Source organism: Talpa europaea (genome assembly GCF_964194135.1).
Source record: "Talpa europaea genome assembly, chromosome: 9".
Taxonomy (NCBI): domain Eukaryota; kingdom Metazoa; phylum Chordata; class Mammalia; order Eulipotyphla; family Talpidae; genus Talpa; species Talpa europaea.
Genome location: NC_140076.1, coordinates 35,035,330 through 35,053,695, shown reverse-complemented (window position 1 = coordinate 35,053,695; position 18,366 = coordinate 35,035,330). Strand labels below are relative to the sequence as shown.

At 39.2% G+C, this 18,366-nt stretch overlaps 1 protein-coding gene across 5 annotated transcripts in view; it reads right to left on the bottom strand.

Moving 5' to 3' along the window:
* Nucleotides 1-18,366, bottom strand: part of FBXW11 (F-box and WD repeat domain containing 11) — a gene marked incomplete at both ends in the record, with an annotated part of 111,407 nt that overhangs the window by 5,738 nt on the left and 87,303 nt on the right. For 4 of the 5 annotated variants that reach the window (XM_084244128.1, XM_084244129.1, XM_084244131.1 and 1 more), the window contains 5 exons: nucleotides 1,094-1,343; nucleotides 3,301-3,419; nucleotides 5,732-5,869; nucleotides 13,497-13,587; nucleotides 14,438-14,624. In XM_084244128.1, the coding sequence (XP_084100254.1) occupies nucleotides 1,094-1,343; nucleotides 3,301-3,419; nucleotides 5,732-5,869; nucleotides 13,497-13,587; nucleotides 14,438-14,624 (785 nt within the window). The remainder of the gene's footprint in view (nucleotides 1-1,093; nucleotides 1,344-3,300; nucleotides 3,420-5,731; nucleotides 5,870-13,496; nucleotides 13,588-14,437; nucleotides 14,625-18,366) is intronic. The other variant, XM_084244130.1, reaches the window with a different exon arrangement.

The window sequence follows — 18,366 nt, the reverse complement described above, 5'->3', positions numbered from 1 at the left end:
AGCGCTGTGAAGCTGTCTGCAGCCTCTGCAGTGCAGGTTCGATTCCCAGCCGGCCAGGGACCAACCCAGATGGAGCGGCAGACAGCTCCTGTCTCGCCCGCTGCGCCCTTCAGCAGTGTACTTCGGTCAGTCTGCCTGCTCTGTTCCCCACTCTGTCTCTGGTGAATCTTCTCACCCTCCCAAGCCTCTCGCCTGTACCCCAGCTCTTGTATAAATAAATAAAATCTTAAAAAAAAAAAAAAGGCCACACCATGTATGATCCCATTTATATTAAATGTCTAGAACTGATAGAAAGTATTAGTGAGTGATTGCCAGTAACCAGGGAAGAACCCTTGATACCTAAATACAAGTCTCATTCGCAGAGTTAACTACAAATAGATATGATGTTTTTTTGGAGGGTGATGAAAATGTTCTGGAAATAGTGATGGTTTTACGACAATGACATACACTAAGGGCTACTAAACTGTATGCCTGAAAATGGTGAATTTTATGACTTTTAGCTCAATAACATAGTTATAACAATGTAAGTTAAAAATTTTTAAAAGTTAACAAGGATGTTAGAAAGAGTCAGTTTTGACTATAACTGCTTGTATTATGTCTGACGCCATCTCATGTTGAGCCTCTTGAAGGCAGGGACACATCTTGTTCATCATCACACCTCTAGCACCCAGTCTAGGATCTATGGCATGACAGGCTTTCAAAATTAGTGAAGAAATCAAATCTCAGATCTGCCATTAGCTAGCTGGATTATCTCCAGCAATTCGTCACTAAGTCACCTATGTACCTAGCACAGTTATGGGAGGGTGGTATGCGATGGTAATTAACAGCCCCTAGTACACAGTGCCTGTTTAATAGGTTAGTTCTCTTCCCCTTCAAAGGCTATCAATAATGTCATTTTATGCAGCAGAGGACAGTTCTCTATCCTGGACTAAGAACCTTTTTCTTCCTACCTTGTCTATATTCTAGAAGCCTATAGGATGGTGTTGGCTCAAGGTTCCAGCACAAATGGAGAATAAAAACTTTGCCAGCTACCGGATTGGTATAAGCTGCCTCTGCTTTCTCTCTGCTCTAAAAGGAATAGGAACACACTTACTTTGATGGTCCTGTCACCAGAGGCAGACACGATGTACTTATCATCAAAGTCTACTACATTAACAGCAGCACGGTGGCCAACCAGGACACGACGTAAAGTGATATCGGTAGCAGAAGCCATGTCCCACACAGCAATTGAGCGGTCCTTGGAACAAGTCACCATTAGTCCATTGCTGAAGCGTAAATGTAGCACAGCCTCATTATGGTGGATCAACGTGTTCAGAACTTCACCCGTGTTCACATCCCAGACTCTAAATGAAAACAAAGAAGTACGATGCTTAATAATTCAGACAACCAGGGTCTCCCTGGTGGTGCAAGGGGTTAAGCACAGCACAATGAAGCAATTTTCAGCCTCTGCAGCAGAATTCGATCCCCAACAGACCAGGGAGCAACCCACATGGTGCAGCAGATCTCTCCTGACTCGCCCGCTGCTCCCCTCAGCAGTGTATTTCAGTCAATCTGCCTGTTCTGTTCCTGACTCTGTCTCTGGTGAATCCTCTCAGCCCCCTATCCCCCCACACCTCTGGCCTATACCCCAGCTCTTAAATGCATAAATAAATAAATCTTTTTAAAAATTATAATTCAGGAAAAATAACAAGCAGGAAAAGACCTGTGTCTATGCTCTAGGTTCATTTTTAGTAGCAGACTGGGAAGATGTAGACTTTTCTGGAAGACTAGGACTTGATACCTAAGTACATGCTTCAAAGGAGACCCCAGAAGTAATTTCTCTGTTTGCTGAGTATTGAGATGATTTCATCAACAACAACAAAAAGATGAGTTCTGGCTCTACCCAGATTATTGAACAGCCAGGTATTTAGGGACTGTTTGGAGAGACTGTTTGATGGCCAAAAATGCTTTCTTGAGCAAACAGGCCTTGCAGTGAATTTCAGATGACAGAAGGGTTGGTGGCTGGGGAAGTGAACATAGTTCCAAGCTTAAGGCTGACCTCTGACAGGCCTCTGAGTCTGTTATTTACCCACCACAAAATTGCAGACTAAAAGTCATGCTGCCTCATCGTCCCACACCCATCTATTTACCAACTGCTTGATGGACAAAGCCAGTGTCTCCCAACGGCTTCACTCTGGAGACACATGGTTCTTATGTGTAGACCTTTCACATTACAGCTTTTCTATAACCCCCAATTCCCATGAGGACAAGTTCACACAGAGGAGTGGAGGAAAGACCTCAGGCTTCTGAGGCCAAGACATAATCTATGACAGAAGGCCTGGAAGCACTGAGTCAGAGAAAGGATACTTGGCATACTGGTAACTATTCCAATCTCTTAGGTGTGCCTGTAAAATAATCCTCTTCACGTCTCTGACTCAGCCCAGAAGACACATTTTCCTCCCTCCCGATCTCATGCCTTCTCCTAGCTACCAGCAGTCCAGCTAAGGCTTTACTGTCTGATCTCTAGGCTCCGATGAACTCATCATCATACTGAAATCAAAGCCATCTGGTGTGGGAAACGTCCTTGTCCCAGTGGTTAAGGAGTGGATTCCATAATGTTTCCTTTCTAGGCTCTGAACTCCTCACCAGCAGTTACTGCTTCTCTTCTGCTGTGGAATACTGCCATTTCCATCTTCATCACTCTGCCCTAGATGGCATCTGAAATTAGTGTCTTCATTACTAGAAAGGCTATATATATGAAGACTATCTTGAATGATATGGAGGTTCAAAATTAACTACATGACTGAACAAATTACTTAACCTCTCTGGTATCAATTTTGGAATACAACTACTGAAAAAAAGAAGATAATATCTACTCACAAAGACTGATGTGAGAACCCAACAGGATAATGTTACATAAAACTTCTAGCACACTATCTGTGTCCCTCAAAAGGTCTTGCAAACAACTTTTTCCGACTCTTTCTGTATTTGTAGATTAATGCCCCACCACATTCCTAGAATATCCACCTTCTTCCTCTCTTCTTTGGAGCAATCTTCCAGAAGACAACAGACATAATATGCTTTTTATAGGAGAGCATGTTGCCATCTCTTCAATGCATGACAGTGGAAAAAGGACCTACTTAACTAAAGCTAGTTTTCCTGCCTATTTTGCTTGAACACATCCACACCAGAAGTGATTTTGAAATATAACATACAAAAACGTAAGATAAAATATGCGTGTGCTGATCCCAGAAGAGGCTATGACTCATAAGTCTCCTCATAAAGGTGTATAGTTCTTACCAGGGAAGCTAAACCACTCACCTCACCGTAGAGTCTGAAGAGCCAGTCACAATGACACGCTCATCATACTGGAGACAAAGGACAGAGCCTGTGTGTCCTGTTAACACTTTCAAACATTCCAAGCTGGTTTTATCCCAGATCTATTGAGATAAGAGTGACCAGACATTTAATGAATCATATTTTGATAAACTATTATCATTTCACCTTATTTTCTGAAACAAAAAACAAACCTATGTTGCAGTAAATAAAAGCAAGTAAACATCAAGCAGGTGGGAAATGCCAAACAGGGAAGGGGAACACTGAGTACTTCTAGAAGAAATGCACTATGTTGTTTACTTTTTACCTACAAGTATTATACTCATTACACTTAGTCTTATAAAGTGAGTACTTTGGTCCTTCTGCCTGCTCTGCTCCCTGCTCTGGCTCTGGTAAATTCTCTCACCCTCCTGCACTTCTGACTATACCCAGTGCTTGTACAAATAAATAAATCTTTAAAAAAAAAAAGAGGGGGGAGAATAGATTAATAGAAAGTAAAATGTTCAACAGTTGTTTCTGTACTCCTATTTGTTTTTATCTTTCCAGAGTTTTCCAGGTTTTCAATATTGCCCAAATATAATGGGGATGGGACCTGGTTTTTTCAAAGATTGACTTGTTAAAAACAGATCCCATGAAGCTGTTTCTTTCTTTGTAAAATAATACCATTCTAATTTTCAGTGTCTCTAGATTTTACTTAAAATGGCCACGATTTTACAGTGCTACAGACCTGTAAGGGTCTCTTACAACAGCATAGCTTCCTTTGATTTCTGACTAGTGGAACCACAGTTACCATGAAAGAATGATTAACAAACACAAGTTGGTGTAGAAGAGAGTACAAAAGGTCACTAACCACTGGTATAGATGATCTCTCCAAAGTGCATTACTGCTCTCCTGTTCTGTACCTTATATAAACCTAACTTAAACATAGGTATGCCTCATTTAAGGAAATTCTTTAGAAACATATCAAGTGCAAATAAAATGCAAGTCAATGGCCCACCCATGCTTTGTCAGGTCCTTATAAACCTTATAAATAGTCTTATCTATTCCTTAAAGGAGAGTGCCAAAATTAAATAGCACCATGTGTTACTCTTTCTAGAGTGTATTTGTGGCTACAGGTTAAGGCTATCAGTAAGTGCTAGATAAAAATAGAGCTGTGTAGTCCAATACATTTTGGAAACTGGGAAAAGTGGGTGTCCAGTGGAGGGCCTCTTGGGAGTTTTAAATGCTACTGTCATCTATGAATTTCTAACAAGAAGAAAGAGCATGCCATACTGTCTAAACCTGAAAGGGAATTATTTTTCAAACAAATATCCTTCAGATTCACACCCACAAGATATGTTTTGGGAAACACTGCCATACACAGAGGAAATCAACAAAGCAGTTTCTTTATATCCCATAATTCAAATGCTTCTTGCCCTAGCTATCTGAATTCCTAAAATTCTATTTTATGTACTTTTAAAAACAAAAACAAACAAACAAAACCTTTAACTCACCCAAAGTAAAACAATATAGAAAACAGAGCCAAGATGGGGAAAGCCCACTACAACCTACATTCCCAGTTGATTATAACTTAAAACTCTAGATAAAATACAAAAGCAACTGGCTGAGGACTCTAAAAAGTGTGACAGGAAAACTGGGGAACAAGGAGAATGTAGCAAGGAGTAAAAATTTGGAGAAACAATTCACACTGGGAAGCTAAGGTGGTGTTTACCAGTTTACCCTTCTTTCTGTTTGGTATTTCTTCATTTCTTTCTATTGTGGATTTGGCCCAAAGGTGGGTCTAGATCAAGGAACTGCACAGAGAAGTAGCAGCACAGCCATTAACATTTGGAGAGAAACCACTCTTCACAAATGGATTCTTGGGAGTCAAAGAATGTGTGGAAGGTTCCATTTGCCCTGTTTTTTCTCACACTTAGAAACATAAGCCTTTGCTCCCAGGAGAGGCTCCAATCATGGAGACAACTGCAGAGCAGCACACAGATCAGCCACCAGGCATTAAACAGAGAATCCAGTTTACTTTTTATTGGAAAGTGAATGAAAACAGTATCAATTGCTCTATCATTCTTTCGTGTTATCATCTGACCTGTTCTCAGGAACCATAAAAGGTAATGACTGATTTCCAGGTAAGTGTGCAACACTTTCACCACGAGCAAAGCCTGTGATGTTGAGCTATTTTCTGTCACACCTAAATACAGAATATAGAAAATGAATGTGCTTAGAGAGTAATAAGAAGTGAGACAGCCCAGGGTCTGCTGTTAGTATTGGGCCTGCCTCTAGTTCTTTAGAACCAAACAGAGAGCTGCCAAGAGAGGAACTGACAAAAACCAACTGGGAGTAAAGGGAGAGATTGTCATACCTAGTGTTCAACACATAACAACGAATCTAAAAATAATACATATAAAATGTAGTCATTCACCTTAATAGAATTATCTCGTAGGCCACTGATAATTTTTTCATCATCATACTGTAAACAGTAGACACCTTTACTATTTTCAGAGCGGCACTGAATCCTCTGCAAGTTGTGTCGTCCACACCGCCAGTTAGATTCTATAGTCTAGGAGGGAAAGGAGGCAACAGATGAGTTTTTCTGAATCAACTATTCTATTAAGCTTCAGACTCTGGCATTGCTTGCAGAAACAGCATACCACTGATACCCGTCTTGGTTTGCATAACTGTCTGTGGATAGGAATATCATGCTCTTTTCCAAGTAAGACATTAGCCCGACAATGTGTTTTCTCAAACGTTCCCTGCCCGTCTGGCAACTATCATTGGATTTCCAATGAGTTTGGGTTGGGTTTGAAAAAAATGGCCTAGACAGAATTCAATATGCTTCAAGAATGCCATTTGCACCCAAAACATACAAATAAATAATAACTCACTGGGTCACTCTCTAATGCCAATTAAAATATTTGGCAAAAGCCCACCACCAACATTATGCTTATACTGACAATCCATGTATCCATTCAGAGCATTGTCTTGATCACTGAAAAAATAATGAATAACTACTACATGCCAACTACTATAGCAAGAATTTTATTTGCTATCGTTTTTAATTTTCCACCAGACTGAGGCTCTTTTAAAATAAGAATGGCACATTTCAGCCCTGGACTCTCATTCTTTCATCATTCATGCAATATTTGCTGAGATGCTGGTATATGCCAGGTACTGGCTGTGCTAGGCACTGGGGCCGAAATGATCAACAGGAAGCATGTTGTTCTGAAAAGAGGCACCACTCCAGCACCTAGGCACACAGTATCTAAAACGAGACCTGCTCTAAACATAAGTGTCTTTGGTTAAATGACGCAGGCAACAACTTTGGAAGGAAGTTCTGATTATTTCCCTTTTACAAACAAGGAAACAGTTGAATCTGCCTGAAGCTACAAAGCTAATAACTGAATGAGCTGGAAATCATACCCAGTTCCTCCTAACTTTGAGCCCATGCTTCTTTTAAAATATGCAGTGACCTCAAAGAAGCATAATCCTAGCTACTGAAGCAGTAGAAACAGAATACAACATCTGCAACCATTCGAGATAAAATATAAGTGTCAGATGAGTGAGTAAAAACTGAAAGTGGTGCAGGACTTAGTGGAGATAAACACTATGGCTGAGACCAGTGGGAAGTGGGTCATGCCCAGAGAACTAGAAGACCTAATCTCTGGTAGCAGATATGAGGGATTTTCAGGATCAAAAGATACAATGTGTCTACTAAGAACAACCGAAGTGTAAACTCCTGATCCTTGAAATTAGAGGACAATAGGGACTGCAATAATTGGTTACACCTGAGCTCAGGATATAGTTTGAAAGATTATTTCCGAGTAGCTCATTTATCTCTGAGTAGCTAAAAACTTAATTAATTGGTTTGCTGAAGAAATGGAGATAAGTCTCACCTTAGTCCACAACAAGCACTTAATTAGGATTCTGCTGACATCAACAAAAATTACATTTACTCTTATTTTGAAATCAGTAAGCTTTGTGTATGCTTTAAAATGTTAAAATTCTCTGAAAGCTATGTGCCAGGTACTAAGTTTTTATAACTATTTTATGTGCTTTATATATTTTAAAGCTAACTTAAACATTGCAACATTGAAGCTGAAATTGTCCTCAGTTTACAGAAAAAGAATGAGGATTGGGCATCCCAATACTAAATACTTAAAAAGAAAAGTTTCATTATATGTGACCTCAGTACTTCACACAGGATCCAGGAATACAGTCCCTGCTCCCACAGAGCTCCCACACACAGCCTTGACGAAGACAAGACTGCTTATTTCCAATACACAGTGGATATAAGGAGGTGCCATGGAGATGCCAGGAGCAAGGAAATGCCCATCTGCCCATCTGTTTCCAAGCCAGAGTTTCTCAGTCAGCAGCAGCATCTCTGATGAGTTTATAAAATGTCACTTTCCAAAATAAAATAAAAATTCACCCCACTTCTGCTACCTCTATCAAGGCAGACAACAGATTTGTCAATATAAACAACTTCTAGAAAAGGGTCCAGAATATCAAGCATTTCTTAAACTGAACTCAATGCTTGGAATCATTTAGAGAAATAATGTATTTTTAGATAGTGACCGAGCCACCTCAGCATGCTAAGCATACCAAGAAAATGCTGACTGAGGAGGCAGACGGACCGGTAACAAGTCTTATTCATGGCCAGTGACTCTTGGCAGTGATTACCAAAATTGAAGCTACACCCTCTGGGGGCCCAGAGGGTGTCTACAGGAATTGTGGCTCCATATGAGCCCAAGATATACATCTATATCGAAAGTATATAGACAAGTACATTAAAGTATTATTGAATCAGTAGGTAGCTTTGACTTGAAGTTTATATATCTCAAGCTAAATATATTTCAGTCTGAAATATACTCTGCATATTTCAACAAACAGAAAAGGCACATTTACTAACACATGGCATTTGGGGGAATTTTTTTTTTTTTAAACTTAAAAAGAAATGGTAAGGGAATTCCCATACCAAAGAATTTCCCATAAGCTCTCCTGCTACTCTAAAATGTTTTCTAAAACTGGGTGGCTTGGTTATAATCTTTCTACCCAGGCCCTGAAGACACAGAAGAGAGAACCAGATAGAGGTTCAGTCAGCCTGATACATCCCCTGACGTGTCTGGACAGAGAACACCCGCTGACGTGAAAGTCTGAGCCACCCCCTCTTCTGTGACTCTCAAGACCCAGAAGCCAGGGTCTGGCAAAAGCTCTGCTAGACATCGAACTTTCCATTCTAAGGCAAATGAAACTAGGAAATGGTTTAGCTTCTCAACACAAAAAGCCTAATTTTCTAAAATACATTTATGAAATTTTGCCATGTAATTCTTGATAGGTCATTTTAGGAAGTTCCCCCTTGGGTTTGCTTTAAAAATTATTAGGTTCCTGAACCCCAAAATGAATGTAGTTTTGTTTTGTTTTTGCCAGGAAAACAACACTAAGCCAGATTAGGGAGCTGATTGCTTTGCTGCACACCAATTCCTAAGACTTCACTGGTCTCAATTCCCAAGGCCACCCACAAAAGAAAGCAGCACTTCCTGCTGACTCTCCTGCCCAAAATACTACTACCATATTTGACAACCTCAACACTCACTAGAATGCTTGTAAGCCAGGTCTTTTTTAGAAAAACTAGATCTTTAAAAATAGGAGGCAGCACATTGTGGTAGAAAATACCTAGGTCAATTAGTTCTTTTGGCAGATGACTTGAACTGTTTGAGCTGCAGTTTCCTCCTCTGTAAAAATGGGAAAAGTATCTACTTCCTCAAACTGTGGTAAGGGTCAAATGAGACCCGCCATACAAAGCGCTCATCACAGAATCTACAAATGGCAGAAGTTCCCTGCTTCCTTGGTTGCTGAGAACACTGACCTAAAGGAGGGGGCTCTGACCAAAAAAAAATCTTCTCACCAAATTGCCACAAACAGTTGTTTCCGTCAAGGTGGCGGATATTTAATGCTGAGAGCCCTGAGCCCTCCCTAACCATTTCCAAGAAGGGGCTCGGCCTTCAAATGCTGTTCAACTACTACCTGCACTTCAGTCGCAAGAAGGCAGGTCGTTCACAGGTGCACCTCTCTCATCACGCAGATACCTGCCATTTCACCAAGACATCAGGTGGTGTGGCTACTGAAGAGGAGGTATTTCATGTTTTTGAGAACTTATAAAATCCCCTTACCCTGTGCAAATTTTCAAAATACTGGGAAAGTAGCCATGATACACAGAGTATACAGCGGCATTTAAATCGGCAAGAGAGTGAAAACAGATGTCTGAGTATGGAGGAATAACATTATTTTTAGAAGCCTAAACACAACTGGGTGGGTGGGCAAGTTTCAGCATTTTCTGGTCAGGACAATGTTAATATCAAGTTTGCAAACCACAAAAAAGCTCCCTACTTTCCCTGAATAAAATGTGGTTTATTGAAAGGTGTGATACAACACACCATCATTTTACCAGTGGTCTGTTCCAAGGAGAGTGCTTCAAAGGCTTTAACCCAGTGACTGAAAAGAGGGAAAAAGCATATTACATGAAAGAGTTCGCCACTACTCTGAGACAGCCAAAGAGAAAAATCTAAGTTCAGGACATTAGAACTCTGATTCAAGTCTGTTTTAAGAACTCCCTCTCTCTTTGTGGAGGGGCACTTGGAGGCACAGTAGAAAGAAAAGAACATGAGGTCTGGACTAAGAATTCCGGTTTTGACAATTTGAGGATCAAATTAAGTCACTGTAGCAAAAAACCTAACAGTAAGCTCACTATTAGTAATGATGGTGATAAGTCAGACTCTAGATAGCAAAAAGAGAACATGACTGCTTCTTTTAGTGATGTGCCTCAGGGTGTCCAGGGATACCTTCTCAATTCAATGGCACTCTAAACCCTCTCTCTGTGTGGCAGGAAACACAAGAAATGAACCTTTGCATAAAGTTAAGAAATTCTATTTTATTCTCCTCAGACTTCTTTCTCATATCCTCATCTCCTGAATAATGGAGCATGGCCACACTAAGCCAGGTTCTCTATTTTTTCCATAAGAGTTAACTAATTTGGGGCCTCCCCGGTGGCGCAGCGGCTGAGCACTGGGTTGCAAAGCTGCCCGCAGCCTCTGCAGCGCCGGTTCGATCTCCGGCTGCTCCCCGGCCACCTGAGGAGGGTCCCACATGGCACGCAGACCTCTCCTGTCGCCCGCTGCTCCCCTCAGCAGTGTACTTCGGTCCTTCTGCCTGTTCTGCTCCCCGTTCTGGCTCTGGTGAATTCTCTCACCCTCCTGCGCTTCTGACTGTACCCAGTGCTTGTGTAAAATATGTAAATAAATAATAAATAAACACAGGAAAAAAAAAAAAGAGTTAACTAATTTTTAGTGGTCTGCCATGGAAGGGCAAAGTCATCTGCTCATCAGAGTGAAATCTGGGAATGGATAGATGATATGAGCAAATGATCTGGGCTGTCAGGGTAGAACAAGGAGAGAAAAAAAATGTATTGTGAACTGGTAACCTTGCAAAGTATATGGGGGGGGGGAACATACAGACTCTGCAGTTGTGTGTGGGCAAACTGGAGGGGGGGACACAAACATGCACTTGACATTCTGGGTGTAATTTCTCTTTTGGCAAGATGCTTAAAACCTTTAAAACACTACCTTTCCTGTAACTGGACTAAAACTAAAACAAGGCCAACTAATCTTATCTCTCAGCTCATACACTTTTTTCAGCTAACAGTCAAGGACACTGAGTACTCACACAATTGGAGAAAGATGAGAGGATCACCTTGAAATGTCCATAGGCATATAGCATAACCTGTTTCTGCCTCATTTCTTGAATTTTCTATTTTGAAAATAACAGTAACACTATGCCTAGAGCTAGACAGACCTCAGTTAAAATCCCATCTCTCCTACTTAACTATGTATCAAGTTCTAAACCTTCTCTTAGTCTCAATTTTGCTTTATTACCCATAGGGATAATACGTACCTTGTTGTAAGAATTAAATGCAATGATCTATATAAGTCACAAAACAAAGTGTATGGATTAGTGCACGGACTCAAAAGAGTATTTATAATTATTATATTCTGCTTATGATGGCTTCACACCAGACAAACAGAAAGCAGCCAAGCCCATGAGTCGCTCGTGCTTGACTCGTGGATCATTAACAAAATTTTCTACATGTATATTCAATTAGACATATTCCCAAACAGAGGTAAAGAATTCTTTTTTTTTTTTTGGGGGGGGGGGTTGTTACCAGTGATCTATATGCCAAACAAAAATTGTAATAACTTGTATTAAGAAGAGTATCTGGTTGAGAGCAGACTAATCAATTATTGCCTAGCTGTGTGATCTTGGGCAAGATGTTGTTGAGCATTTTGGAGCCTCAGTTTCCCCAGCTTTAAATAAGGATATGGCCTACCTTTCAGTGTTAAATGACAAAATGTATTATAATAAGCTTAATAAAATATCTAGCACAAGTAAATGTTTTCTATGTGGTACATTATTTTTATTTTATTGCTATTAGTGAATATACCAAAGTATAAAACATCATCCATATACTAAGAGATCTAGCCCACAAAAATCTAGAAAAGACTCTTATGGCCAACCGGTGGGTTTTTCCAAACCACACTGTAAGTACCGCTGGGTAGACCACCATGATGTAGTGGTTTTGTGTCAAACAGGGTTTCCCCCCATAATTCTATTTACCTCACATCTGCCTCCTCCACTAACTTTAAAATATTATTTCAGTCAGAGGAAACAGTTATTGGGAGGTGGTATCATATGCTGTCATATACAGAATATTAAGTTCATACTGTTGATTGTGATAGTACTCATGGGAATTAAATGAAATAACCCACGTCACCAAATATTCAACCTGATCAAAGCTCTTTCAGAGTCCCTGTTTGTTAATGATTGACTTCAAAAATCAATCTCATAATAAAAGACTTGATAAAATTATTCAAGGAAATTTGGGGTTTTTTAAAAAATTATAGTTGGGGAGAGAAGAAAATAAAATAGTTTCTAAAATGTATGCACAAGTAATGTCTTAACACAACTAGAGGTAAAAGACCTCTTCCCTGAAACACACATGCACCAACCCAAGATTCAAGTTAACACTTCATCTCTGCTACTAATGCTGTAGAAGCAATTTAGTCTACATTTTGAACTGCCAATGGATCAATTAATTCCTAAACTTTTATGATTTGTTTGGCAGAAGTTTTAAATGATTTAACCCTCCTTAAAAGGTTACTTTATAGCTCATTTTAGGGAGCAGGATACTTAAGACAAGGGTTTGTTTTAAATAATGATATTCCAGTCACATTCAGTTTTACCGTTAATGGACAGAATGATTCCATTAGTTCACATCTGCCTTTAAAAAAGGAGGAGGTACCTCCAAAAAAAGCATATGTTTCTCCATTAATGAATTTTGGCACAATAACTTTTATGTCTATCACCTGGGGGAGAGGATTACTTCACATTTGGGAAACTGAGTATAACTTTATGGGTGATACAGCATTGCCTAGAGAAGGCTAACTTTTCTGCCAAGGAGGAAATAGTGAAGTAACCAAGACCAGCCAAGAACACATGTGAAAGAGTTAATGAGAAATGCCTGTGCATGTCTTTCCTGGTTCACAGAAAAGGGTTAAATAATAAAACTGAACTAATTAGAACACATGAACAATATCAAACATCTCCAACATTTCTCATCAAGTTTACAGAGTTTTACTGGTCTGGTGAAGTTACGCTCAAATCCAAAATGATCCAGGAGCATATTTGCTCTATAAAACCCATTTAATTATTGCGTAGACTCATATTTGAGTCATTTTTATGAAAAATTATGAGAAATTTACAAAGGAAATTGAGACTGTGCCTTCTTTAGTTCTCTAGAGATGGCTCAAAAATCTAAAACTATACTCACCCAAAAAAACTGGAGCTTGGATTTTGGAGAATTTTGCAAAATAAAATAAAATGTTAAAATTTTAGATTAAGGTTTTAATTAACTGGCATTGCATGTTTTAGAAAAGTTATATTTTTCACAAAAAGGTATTATCTATTCTTAAGAGTAACTGGAGATTATACATTGACAGTGACAAATTTGTGCTGAGTTCAACTTTTAAGAAAATGACTAGTTCCATGATTTAACATAAACAGAACACTCTAAGGCAATATAAAAAGTTGAGAACAAGACATACAAAGCCCATAAAACAGATAAATCATAAAGTTACCTCTATATCCTGGATAATCTTTGGGTATAATGACCTATAAAATGAATTGGGAGGGCCATCTGTGGGTCTGTTTTTAAACAGGTACTGATCCCTGGCAAATAAAAACAAACAGATGTTACATTTTTGCACATAAAAGTGTGCATTTTATTTAAAAATGGTACTCACAAAAATCCTGTATTTTTCAAGTCTTTAGACTTACACTGAGCTTTAACAGCTCCAAAGCAGGAATGTTAGAGACAAGTTTAGTTGAATTTACAGGCCTCTAACGTGATTTTTGGCCTTTTATTTTCTGAATAATACATAAATATCTAGTCTTTCACTCTATAGCTTAATAAAAAGTGCTAATGTTGCTTTGTTGAAATCCAACTTAGTACGCACACCTCAAACATTCTTCCATAAAGAAAATACAGCTCTAACTCTCACTCACAATACCACCTGTACTTCTGTTTGTAGCTTTCTTTCTCTATGTTAACTGGGAGAGGTAACTGACATTTACAGAGCTATAAAGCTGCATTTCAGCTAATGGGTTGGGTTTTCTCTGAAAACTCCTGCCCATTATGCCTCCCGTATCCTCAGCCATAAACATCAAATAGCAAAATGGCATTACGTGACTTTGTCATGTTTTCTTTTTTCCTATCTATCTTTTGATAATAGTATCATCACCTAAGAAAAACGTGAAAGAAAAGCATAGCTATAAAAAGCCAAATACAAAGCTGTGAAAAGCCAAATCACTCATTCAAACTACATAGTACTTTCTAACAGTTAATAAATATAAAGGAACCATATATTTCAAATGGGAAAATTCTAACAGCTTTAACACTGTTTTTTCGATTCTTGACCACCCATTCTTTCCCCCTTGCATGAAACAGACCAATCCATTTTGTAAGGATAATTGCTCTTCTGGGAAAACAAGTGGACCCTGTGTCAACCCAAGTACTTACCACCCTCTTCTTTCTGAAAGCCCTTTCCATAGAGGGTCAGTGCGCACCATCCGTTCAATCAGCTTCTTCCAAAGCATTCCTTCAGAGATCACTCGCTGCCACTCTTTACACACCAGCTCTGCTGCACACAGAGACCTGGCATCCAGGTAGGAAAGAATGTTTTCTGCTATGTGATCTAAGCCTTGCTCTACAAACAGAAAAGGCAAATGTATCAGACACCATTTCCTTAAAAATACAAGGAATAAAGAAATTGAGCCAGGTAACAAATACACTTAAGAAATAACAAAAGTTCTGGAAATAAACAAGTGCATAAGCATCTGACTGTACCCAGTGCATGTATAAACGAACAAGCAAACAAACAAATAAATAAATAAATAAAACATGCCTCTATTTAAAAAATAAATAAATAAATAAAATAAACATACTCGCTTCTTTTGCTTCTGATTTTTAAAAGATAATTGATGTTAACAGTTCTTATGTGTAAAAGTCAACCCTGAACAATTCTATATTTGTTAGCTATTGTAATGGAAGACTCATTCTCATCTTCTTTTAAATAATTCTTACAGAACCCAAAATTTTACAGATGAGGTACAAAGAAGTAAAACACCCAAGGTTTCACAACTCAGAAGTAAAGCCACGACTGAAAATGCTCACTCCAGTGTTCTTTCTCCTCTAATATACTGTCTCTTAAAACAAATTCCTTGGGACCAAGGCCACAAAAAAAGTGAAACATTAACACATCTTTAAAAGCTTAAGAAAAGTTGGGCCTCCCCGGTGGCGCAGCGGCTGAGCACTGATTTGTGAAGCTGCCCGCAGCCTCTGCGGCACCGGTTTGATTCCCAGCTGCTCCCCGGCCACCAGAGGAGGATCCCGCATGGCACGCAGACCTCTCCTGCCACCCGCTGCTCCCCTCAGCAGTGTACTTTGGTCCTTCTGCCTGCTCTGCTCCCCATTCTGGCTCTGATGAATTCTCTCACCCTCCCGCGCTTCTGACTGTACCCAGTGCTTGTATAAATAAATAAATAAATCTTTTGGGAGGGAAAAAAAAAAGCTTAAGAAAAGTTAACTGACAATCCAAGTATTAGGGTCAGGTGAACTAAAATGTATTTCTTGAAATCTTTGCTTCATCTCCTTCCTATGGAGGTAAAATCTTCAAAATCAAGAGTGCAGTACCTACAAATTCTAGGAGCTGCAGAAGTTGATCCACACAATGCAAGACTCCTTTCAAAGACAATAGGATTCAGCCTCTGCCTGACACAACAGTAAGAAGATCACTATGGTCAACATTATTGCCCTCTGTACACTCAACTTGGAGTTCTAGGCATGTTCTTTGTAGCTACTAAAAATAAAGCTCACCCCCACACCTATAAAGTGTAGTGGTGGGAACACATAAATATGCAGGCTGCGAATTCCAATTTCACCACCAAGTAGTTTTATGACATGAAAAAAACACTAAACCATAACAATGAATGGTCACTGTCCTTTGTGTTTTACCTTCTATCAATAAAATGGTCATTACCAATAACAACTGTCCTTTCTCATAGCATCTATAAGAATCAAATAATCTTATAAAAAGATTTTAAAGACAATAAAGCATCACACACTGTTAATAGCTGTTTTCTTTTCCAAGGTAAACAGAATCTGGTATAGCAGCAACAAATTTGACAAGTGTAGGGAAATTATTAAATTCAGAGCCTTGGTTTCCTCATTTGTAAAAACAAAGATAATAGTCTCTGCCTTGTTTTGAAAATATCAAAATGAGATGATGCATTAAAAATGCTTTATAAATTAAGGGTTTCTTCAACTCTAAGAATGACTATTTATGCTATTGACTATGGTTTATAGGTCCCCCTCCTCCTCTATGGCATCTAACACCCAAGTTGTCATCTGATGATGAGCATTACACTGGGACCACTAGCTTTCCTTGCACATGTTAGCATATTACAGTTACTGCTGTTAAAAATCATAGTGCCTTCATCAGTCATCATATCACAACAGACTCCTAAGAGGGCAGTGAGTTGAAATAAATCCTAAACTTCTCTGGCCCAAACTTCTATTAAAACAATTCCCTGAATTCTGTCTTTATATGGCCAGTTAAGAGAGGTGGGGTTGGGGAGGGCAGCAATGTAGTTTATAGTCATCCTTACTATCATTCACCTTCGAAGTTTTATCTGACCCTTCCATTTCAGCCTTTAGAGTTCAGATTCAGTCATCCAGAAGTGAGAGATCTGTCTCAGATCTGCATGATGGGCAAATGCAGCAATTCTTTATCCCAAGCTGCTGGCAAACATGTCAAATGGGTCAGAACCAAGGACAGCAGCCATGATTCTACCTAATCCCTCCAAGCTATATTGCATCCATTCATTAACACTCTCAGGGTACCAATACTGAGTCACCTGTCTTGCAACCATCTGGATCACTACTGTTGGGTCCACATCTGTATATTTAGTCCTCAGGGACATATGAAGAAACTCTGCCCTGTGCAGATACTATTCACCATTACATCATTTTTCTGAACTACTAGTTTAGTAACCTTATCCAAACAAGATGAATTTGGTATTGTTACTGTGTGTTCCCTTGCTGGTGCTTACTACATTGTAGTTCTTTGTTTATAAGTTGGCACTAGACACCCTTTTTAGCATATATAACCCACATCCATCATAGAAAAATTATAAAATGCACATAAGTAAAAGAACTGTAATCCCACCTCTCAGAAATAGTGGCTTTTAATGTTCTACATACATTAACTGCTAATTAACTCTGATAATCTGCTTAAGAATTCTGTTAGAGAAAAACATCAAATTTAACCACCAATATCCCCCACAAATACACCTTCTCCAGTTCTCCAATTCCTAAGTCACGAAAACTGACCAAGTACCACCAGGCAGGACTACTAAACACAGCAGTGTGAGCCCAACTGCACTCGTGGCATGCCTACTAGTTTCTGATACTTCTCAAAGATCCACAATTCTGAAAATTATACTACAGGGCCACCACCATCCTGCTGTTTATCACTGCATGCAATATCTTTGGGTCTACTTGTTTATAAGGAGCTACGTGTTACCTGAATATCTTCTTATTTTTCCTATATTGCAATTTTTCTATCCTTTCTGATTTTAAAACTATTATTTTTAAGTGAGGGGGGAAAGAGAAGTTAAACAAGAAGTAAATATATGCTTTTTGTTCTATTATCACCACACCCTCTATTCAAAGCACACTATTCCTTCACTCTCCATACTCTTGATCCAAATAGTGGATTATTGTTTCTTTTCTTTTCTTTTTAAAGATTTATTTATGCATATAAGAACTGGGGTACAGTCTAGAGGTGTGGGCAGTGAGAGGATTCACCAGAGACAGAGTGGGCAACAGAACAGGCGGATTGACTGAAATATACTGCTGTGGGGAGGAGCAAGGGCGAGTCGGGAGAGGTCTGCTGTGTCATGTGGGTCACCTCCCAGGCTGGGGATCAACTCATGCTACAGAGGCTTCGGACAGCTCCACAGTGCTGCGTTTTAACCCCTTGCGCCACCAGGGAGGCCCCTGTTGTTTGCTTTCAACTCTCCCAGTTTACTTAACCATTTTGGACAATTTTACATTGTTCAGAATTTGGCCTCTTGACACCATTCTCAAAGGTTCTGGCTATTTTCTGTATCACTCTGTGATTTCTGCCCCTCCCTTTTCTTCACATCTGTTTAATAAAACCAAGGAAATCCATGGGTAATCTTTGGAGTTCTATTTATGCCTCTCCATTGCTAGGATTCACAAATTATTAACCAGAATTTCAAATTTAAACTCCCCAAATATATATATTTTTTAGAGTCTCTAGTTATAGGCTAATAAAACTTGGCTCTTCCCTGGATTTCTCTAATTCCAGGGTACTTAACCTGACCATCTTCTAGTTTCTACACTTAATAGTAGAACACCTTTCA